The 9468-nt window shown below is 38.6% G+C and overlaps 1 protein-coding gene across 1 annotated transcript in view; it reads right to left on the reverse strand.

Annotated features, from left to right (window-relative positions):
• Nucleotides 1-8881, reverse strand: part of mccc1 (methylcrotonyl-CoA carboxylase subunit) — a 34410-nt gene extending 25529 nt beyond the window's left edge. The window contains exons 1-5 of the mRNA XM_080010163.1: nt 8581-8881; nt 7010-7053; nt 4466-4602; nt 4249-4344; nt 3519-3640 (exon numbers count right to left, since the gene is read on the reverse strand). Of these exons, the coding sequence (XP_079866289.1) occupies nt 3519-3640; nt 4249-4344; nt 4466-4602; nt 7010-7053; nt 8581-8636 (455 nt within the window). The 5' untranslated portion in view covers nt 8637-8881. The remainder of the gene's footprint in view (nt 1-3518; nt 3641-4248; nt 4345-4465; nt 4603-7009; nt 7054-8580) is intronic.
• Nucleotides 8882-9468: the final 587 nt, after the last annotated feature.

A 9468-nucleotide genomic window follows, 5' to 3' on the forward strand; every position in this document is an offset into this window, starting at 1 on the left:
GTTCAATCACCGACGGACGCAGCCATTAGGGGTTAAGTGTCTTGCTCAAGGACACTAAGCATGCTAGCAGGAGGAGCCTGGGATCGAACCAGTAACCTTTTGATTATCCCAAATTATATGCTATGCTTCGGGAATGCAATTTAGGGAAGGAAGTAATCATTATGGGTGACTTTAATATCAAATGGGAAGACAAGTCAGGTGAAAGGGTGCTGAAACAAATCACAAATAAATTTGATCTCACACAGCTCGTAAAGGGACCTAATAGGATAACTTCCTCATCTAGAACTCAAATTGATCTGGTATTCAGCAACAAACCTGAGAGTAACTAAATCTTTGAACATGGTTAAGTCTGTCTGATCACAAGCTAATCCTCATAGACACGGAAGCTCACTAAAAGTTGGCCCTACTTGTCTTTTAACACAAAGCCTTGCCAATTCAGAAAACCTAAGAGTGATGTACATTGTGACAGTTTAATTGGGGGTGCCAGACAGGTCTCTCTTCTGACATTTGAGATTCTACAGTCAGTCATTTTCAATATTATAAATCAAACCACACAAAGGATGCACACCAATCAAAATGTACACCCTACTCATTGACTTACTCAAACTAACAAGAACGACCAAACCACAGAATCTAAGTGCAAACAAAAATATTCATAAATTTAAAGATTTTTACAAAAGACCGCAAATCACACAGTTCCAGGGTCCACACAACAAAACATTTGAACAATTTGAAAATACAATAAATAACATCAACTGGAACTAATTACTATCTGGTTCAAATGTGGATGCTGACACACATGTGTTTCTATCCACTCAAATGTGTTTCTATCCACTTCTATCAAAATACAACAAAACAATTTCTAAAGAAAAGCAAATTTAAAAGGCGACAGTAAATATAGTCTCCCCTGGATTAATGGTGATATACAGAGACTAATGAAGGAGAGAGACCATGCCCTGAGAACTTTTCTTAGGACTAAGTTATTGATTGATAGACACATTTTCACTTCCAAGAAACAGGGTAACAAAGGACATCCGAGGCAAAGTTATATGATAATCTCAAAGGTGAAGGTAAGGGAAATCACAAACAAATTTGACACAATTTCAAAAAGTTTACAGGGAAATGGTATAATAATAAAACAAAGCAGCTGGGGATGAAAGACAATGGCTATCTGATTAAACTTACAGTCAATAAACTTACGGGCAATAGAAACTTCAACTTTCCTCAACTCCTCCTTTGTGAATGCTGTTAAGATGACATCGGGACAGTCGGACTGGACTCCCTCTTTCTAAAAAAGGCATACATATTAATTCACTGAACCAACAAAGATATCTTATTATCATTTATTATTAAAGAACGGAATTCTTCGAAGGACTGGAAGTCAGCCATCGTTGTACCAGGTCATAAATCAGGAGACCCGACTGATGTGAGCAATAAAAGGGCCTATTACCATTTTATCCGTCATCTCCAAAATCACAAGAGAAATGTGTTTGGTTTTCGAGCTAACCATTACACTGAGACAGCAAATTGATTCCTCTTGGAGAACAATTAACTAAAAACAGACAGGCCCAGTTGGGGCCATATTTTTAGACTTTGAAGGCATTTTGATACTGTCAACCACCAAATACTCATACGTCAACTAGCAGATTTTAATTTCTCCTCTAACTTGCTGAATTGGATGAAGTCCTTTCCCTGTGTAAGGATGGGTAGTGGAACATAACCCTTTCTGAGCAATGAAATGGGTGTGCCGCAGGGATCCATCCAGGGACCTCTCCTGTTCAGCTCATATATGAATGATTTACCATCGATCCACACAGGGTGAGAAGTTCAGAAGCATGCAGACGTAATTTTTTACATGGACATACGTAATGTATGTCCAAGCAAAAAACAAAGAACAAGATGCTTCTAAACTCAGTCCAACAATGATATATCGAAACTTTAACAAATGGCTTGATAATTTACACGTCATACAATGTTTCTTTATGTAAAGAAGACTGTGTGTATGTTTTTTTACAAAGACCGTCTGCATCTGACTGTGATCCCAAAGTCTATGTGTCTGGAGAGGTCATCCAAGTAGTCTCATGTTAAATATCTCGGTATAATCCTTGACTCCTTATCCTTCAAAAAACAAGTGAAGAAAGTAATGCAAATAATGACCAAATACAACCTGGCAAATTTAGGTATATAAGAAATTAACCTAACAACTACAGCAGCAAAACTATATATGAATGCAATGATCAGCCTTCACTTAACATACTGTATGACAAGCTGGACTGAAGCAAAATGTACAACACTGAAGCCCATTCACTCTCTGTACAAGCAGGCTCTCAAAGTGACAGAAAACCCAATACTTACAATTACTGCAATATACTTGGCAAATATGACATCCTCAGCTGCAAAAATCTAATGAAATACATTGACACCTGCCTGATGTTTAATATCCTAAATGGCAGGGCTCTTCCACCAATTAGTACTTTTATTAAGCACAAAAATTAAAACAAAAGATCTACAAGATCTGCTCTGAAAGGGGACAGTGTAATCCTTTCAAGCTTCTCAATTGTGAAACACCCTACCAACTGAAATAAGAAACTGTACCACCTACCACACCTTCGCACAAAGTCTCAAGGCCTGGTATTTGAAAAGTCAGACGTGAAAATTTCTAATTGAAAATAGTACATTGCTCCTTTTATTATTATGGTTGTTATAACTGGCTAACCTGCTGCTAACTTGTCCCATTTGCCAGGCAGCCAGTTTTGCATGGCTTGGGTATGTATAAAATATATACTTTTATTTTATAACAATCTGATATGTTCTTCTATAGTTATGTCTTACAACTGTGTTGCATGGCTTGTATTACTTGTATATTACCATTTTACTAACCCATCACTACATCTTTTAAAATTTTATTAAGATCAACATAATGACTGTTGTATTTTATTTATGTCTACTATCTAGTGCTGCTCTGCATGTCTGCATGTATCAAAAGGTGGTTGTGGTCAGTATTGCTTGGCTGTGTTTTGTTTCTTCGTGTTGCTTGCACAGCTATAAGTGTTGAAACTGTGTTTGTTGTTGCTGTATTATTGAACTGATGTTTTGCTGTTTCCTGTTGCACTGCATGACTTGTGTTCTGTCTTGAGAATTCCTGTTTCGTTGCTGTTTCTGTCTTTATAAGCATCTTGTTGTCTTCGTTCTGTAAATGTTATCACTTCATAGGTTTCAAAACATCTCACTAAAGGACTGCAGTTGAAAATTTACATATTTGTTGATTAATGTGCAATGTCCTTATAAATAAATGAAAAAATGAAGTTACACGGGAACCTTCCACGCCTTTTGTTTGTTTGCACGTGGACCGCCTTTACAACCCTTATGTCGATTCATTTTCCCCGACATCGCTGCATGCCACAAATTCATCCTTCCTGCACGGAGCAGCATGTTATTCAATTTCAAAATGCTAATTATAGCAAGAATATCCATTTATACCTACCTCACAGGTGTTCAATTTTGCATGTGTGCATTACCTCTTGATACCCATGTCTCGTATGGCAGAGGAAGGTGGGCCAATGAAGATGATGCCTTCCTGCTTGCACGCCTCAGCGAACTCTGTGCTCTCTGAGAGAAAACCATAGCCAGGGTGGACAGCCTACACACACACACACACACACACACACACACACACACACACACACACACACACACACACACACACACACACACACACACACACACACACACACACACACACACACACACACACACACACACACACACAGTCAAAACAACGATTTTACGGTACAAAAATGAGTCCTATCTCGGCAGCTCTGCCTTGAATACATTATTAGAGGTGGGACACTGGATAAACATCAGCCACTGCCTTAGGTGAACATCATCTTATCTGTGGTTAGGCCGATGTCAGTAAACAAGGCAAATATTGGCAGATACCGAGGTACAGCCGATAAATCAGTATATCCCTAGTTATTGATATTTTCAGTTCTTTTCTTATTATTAACTGTAGCCGTTGCTCTCCTCTGCTCTCCTCTGCCATCGCCCCACACAAAAACACTTAAAACGATGGCCAACAGACCGATTGTTGTTTCTTTCTTCAATTACACATACAGATGTGGACAAATTTGTTGGTACCCTTCGACACACACAGACACAGACACACACACACACCGAGACCTCGTGGAAATCTACCTACCCCCCGCCATTCACCCTTTCCCAAATGTGTGCAATAAAACAAACACTCACATGTGATCCCGACATCTTGGCCGCCTCCAGGACCTTCTCCATGCTCAGGTAACTCTGCTGAGAGGCTGCGGGGCCAATATGGTAGGCCTCATCTGCCTACAAAAAAAAAAAAAACAACATATCAGCATGTGGCAGAGTTCTGTTTTACGTGCAAAAGATTGGTTCTGAGAGACTGACACACAAACAGAAGGCTAGATAAAGGCAGCTGGTGTCTCACCATGGTCACATGCATGGAGTGTCTGTCTGCATCACTGTACACAGCCACAGTGCGGATGCCCATGTTCCTGGCTGTCCGCATTACACGGCAGGCGATCTCTCCCCGATTAGCTATGAGGACTTTCTCGATCCCCGTCACTAGAGAAGAGCCAAGGCATACTTATAGATTATACATGATTTGCTTGTTGCTTTTACAATTTCTTTGAAAACAACTCCCTTTAATGCCTTTTTCCTCATTAAAATGAATGCGGTGAACACTAAGGGGGGCCTATTATGAAAAACTCACTTTTTCGGTATGCACATACATTTTGGTCTCTGATGGGTCTACTAACACACAAACTGTGAAATAAGACAACTCAGTTAGTTTGAGTGTTCTAATTCAGAAGATATGTCCTGAAACAAGCTGTTGCGATTTGTTTCTCAGTACTAGGTAGCATTGAGATACATTAGAATTAGAGCCACTCCCCATCTGAATAACTCAAATATTTTAAAAGAAAGAGGAATTAATACCAACTAGCGGTCAGCCGATTAATCCAGCCAATGTCTGCACATTGTGAGATAATCAGCATCGGCTAATGCCAGCGCTCATGAAGCCAATAAACAAAATGTCTGCAGACAAAATATATTTTCTATACATACATACATACATACATACATATACACACATATACACACATACATACATACACATATATATATATATATATATATATATTCAGAATATTTGAAACTGTTTCAACACTAATTTTCTGCACTATTGTTATACCGGTAGCAGCTGCGCTTCCTCACTCTCTCTTCAGCGTTGACACACACCGCTGCAGTGGCCACATAGCCCCCACCTTCTCTCACTCACTTGCTGTCTTCACTCATCTCCAGTTTGTTATGGTGTTAGCTCATTAAAGACGGCAAGCGCAGAGCCTCCGTGACTGGTATTGAAAGAAAACAGCAGGAGTGCTGTTTGGAAATACTTCATATTTGAGGAAAAATGTAAACCTCACTTTTTTCTTCTGCTCCAGACAGCACTGCACTGTGCGTGTGTTGCCGTTGCAGTTTTGCTGTGTTTTTACATTAGATCTATTTATTTTTGTGTTTTTCCTAATTTGTATGAAACAAATTGTTTTAAAACACAACTGAGTTTAGGGACAGTCACATTGCGTCCTGTTACAAACAAACTCTGCGAGTCTCTACCAGAGTTTCCATTGGAAAAAATTGCTGCTGGTCAACAAGTCCTTGAAGATTTCAATGTCCTGCACAAATGGGAGGGATTCCGGTAAAATATTATCTGTATCTATTGAGATTAAAAAACACACAATTGATAGGCAGGCTATATAAAGAATGAAATCATGAATGCATGTCGATTTATAATATTTGTTATTGAATATTCAAAATAAGTCCCGTCAGTTAGCGCCGTTTTAAAAGTAAATTACACATTACAATTTGAAATCAAATAATTTCTGTTTGTGATCAATAAGTAACAAGTGCAGCTGCTTTAATTAATTTTACTCAAATACAATTTATTTTTTTAAATCAAAATAAATATGGCAAGTAGGTCTAATCAAATAAAAGTTTGTGGTGTTGCATGTCTTGACATTTTTTATACAATGGATATTTACCGTCTGCTTTGGGTCAGAACTTAAATATCCAAAAAAAACCAGCCAAACTATGGTTATTTCTATGTCGACTACCGTGATTGGTTAGAGGTGGCAGGTCAGCTTTAGATCGTCCGGACTGATTGGCTTTCCGTTGCAACTGGCGGAAATGTAACAGATCTGCAGATTTTTTATTTTTATTTTTTTTAATTAAAATGATCGGGCCTATTTTATTTCGACACAGAGGAAATAAATATTGTGATAATTACTGTATATCACCCAACATGAATTTAAATTGTGCTTAGAGGGAATTATTTAATATAATAATAATAATGGAAACTCTGGTCCCCACTGTCCTGAGCCGCGTCACACCGTTTTAATTGTGTAAAAACTGGATGTTTTTGTGTAAATACTTTACTTGTAAATAATAAATCCTGACCACTTAAATGATGCCATTTCTTTTTCTCATCGTTTATAATTATTTGTTTTTCATTCATTAAGGGTTTTGTTTTTTTCAAACAAAGTTTATTTTTTTGATTACCAGTGGAAATGTATTTAGTTATTATTGTTATTTAAAATAAGTGCACTGCAGAGACAATGCAGACAACAACATTAGTGTTAAATAAATGTTGATTTAAGTTTAGCAATTCAACAAGATATTGGCATTATATATCGGCCATCAGCAACCCCCTCTTTAAATATTGGCGTCGGTCAACCACTAGTACCAACTGTCCATGAAGAAACTGCAGACGATGGAATTGTAGGTATTTAAAAAGTTGTTGTGCTGTGTATTTCCTTGAAAACTATAAATAAAAAAAGTATGAAGCATATAGACTGGAGGTTGTTGCTCGCGATCAGCTGTGCGTTCTCCAAAAATAAATGGGCAAAATAGGCAACGGTGAGAAAATATAGTAGTTTTAAAGCATTGAAAGTAATAAAAAGTTCTTTCCACTCACCTCCTGAAATGAACCTTACACGTCCTTTGGTCCATGACAGTTTTCTAAGAGAGTAGAAGTCACAAATACAGATCCAGTGCATATGGTTAATCGAGACATGAGGTGTCAGTGCGGCAAACGACCCACACAGAAATTGTGAAATCTCCTTGAAGCAATGCATACATATGCTTTGACTGGGTGGATAACTGTAAGTAGCTATGACAAGCTGTTTTAAACACTTCATACGATGACCTGAGTACTTATATTTTAGTTATTAGTTGCTAGTCCACTTGTTACAATTTTTACTCGTAAAAATGTATTCAGTGCTAGTACTTATTTATTAGATACTAGTAACTATTCCAATTGTTACTAGTAACTACTGCAATTTTACCGGTATCAATTTGGACAATTTTGTCATTGAATCCTATGGAGTATATTAGTATCTACTCAGATTGTTACTTGTATCTATTTAAATTTAACTAGTTTCTAAAAATAAAACACTACAACTTATTCATTAGGGACTAGTGCCCTTTCCTGTTGTTACTCGTAACATTTTAATTTTTACTGGTAAAATTTTGAATGGAACTATCAACAAGCTCTTTTGACTAGTCATTTCTCACGCTGGGTTAAACAAAAATGCATTGTAGCAGGTAAAACAAGAAATGCTAGTATATGCTAGTGACAAAAACAAAATACACTAGTCAGGAGGCTCAGGAGGTAGAGCTGGTGGTCTAGTAATGTAAAGGTTGCTGGTTGGATCCCAGGCTCCTCCTGCTAGCATGCTGTAGTGTCCTTGAGCAAGACACTTAACCCCTCATTGCTCCTGATGGCTGCGTCCGTCGCTGTTTGAATAATTGTAAGTCGCTTTGGATAAAAGCGTCTGCTAAATGCAAGGTAATGTAAAGGTTGCTGGTTCGATCCCAGGCTCCTCCTGCTAGCATGCTGTAGTGTCCTTGAGCAAGACACTTAACCCCTAATTGCTCCTGATGGCTGCGTCCGTCGGTGTTTGAACAATTGTAAGTGGCTTTGGATAAAAGCGTCTGCTAAATGTAACAATTCATTCAATGAACATTTTCCAAATTGCTACTAGTAACATTGCAATAGTTACAAGTAACGATTTGAATAGTCTGTGTATCTAATAAATGCGTACTAGCACGTAGCACCTAATACATTTTGACTAGTAAAACTAAAATGGTTACTGATAATTGTTGTAATTATCTAAATATAATTGGAACTAAAATATAAGTACTAATAACTTTTAAAAAGTGACTAGTTCGTCCTATGGATTAGATGTCAAAACGGCTTGCCCTACATACCTTGAAGTAACCTTGCACAGTACGGATATGCCCTAATAGCTGGCCATTTCAAAAGTACATTCATGCATTGACATTCACTTGAAAGCTTGGGGGGGGGCAGCGATTCGGGATACCGTGCAGCAAACCACCATAACAGCAATAAGTGCTAGATTACGAGAAAAGCAAGCTAATTGATTTAGCCATCGTGCAAACTTCAACAACTAGCCACTCGGAAAGGCAGAAACAGAACTAGTCCCAATAAGCAGAGAGCGGGCACAGAAGACGTTACCTACTTACTGTGTAAACAATACCAGACCCTGAGGGTTTGCACATCTCAAAAACACCGCAGACATAACGGCTGGTTTCAGCTAGCTAACGCACCGAGCAGCTTGACGACTGCCCCAGAAAAAAAATTGGTGTAAACGCGCGATTGATTCTGACAAGCGTCGTTTGCATGAAAGCGTGAAGAAGAGCCACGTTAAAAATGACTGCGTTTCAGCCGTGACCCTGAGGTGGGAACAGGTATCTAGTCACCACCTGCAACGTGGTACACTGCAATTACCACGGCCTTCATTAAGGACGTTTAATGTTTTTTGACCATCCGTAGATCCGTAGTGTCGTCAGCCGATACAAAACGTGGATACGGAGGCGGAGACGGCGCCCAAGCCTGCAGTTAGAGCAAACCGCCAGAGGAGGGCGAGCTACTAAAAGACTTTCAGATATAGAAGCGTCCTATTAATGCTGGTGGGTGTTTGGGTATTTTGTTTATTTATTTATCCCACATATGTATTCATTTGGTTTGGGTGAAGGCGTTAACAGCAAATAGTTAGTGGTTTAGAAGAACACAAAACTCCCTGACTTAAAATAGAAAGGTTCACAAGGGATAGCTTTGTGGTCGCCAACTACTGGACCCTCTATTAAACAACTGATTAAGTGACAATTGTGGGTCTGTTTAATTTAATTCCTGTGTACTAACATAAAGGTCAATATACAGGAGTCGTACATGCTGGTACACAAAACACCTAAATGAACGACCCACAATTAATGTCATTAATTTCAGCCCCTGGCAATCTATGGGACTTCAAGGGCAGTGCCAGCTCCAGATTACAGAAGGCCAGAGGACAAATATATATTTGGTGCTCATCTGTGAGGTTTCACATCAATCCATAAACTTGGATCCAAGTT

This window comes from Zeus faber, assembly GCF_960531495.2.
Source record: "Zeus faber genome assembly, chromosome: 1".
Classification (NCBI taxonomy): domain Eukaryota; kingdom Metazoa; phylum Chordata; class Actinopteri; order Zeiformes; family Zeidae; genus Zeus; species Zeus faber.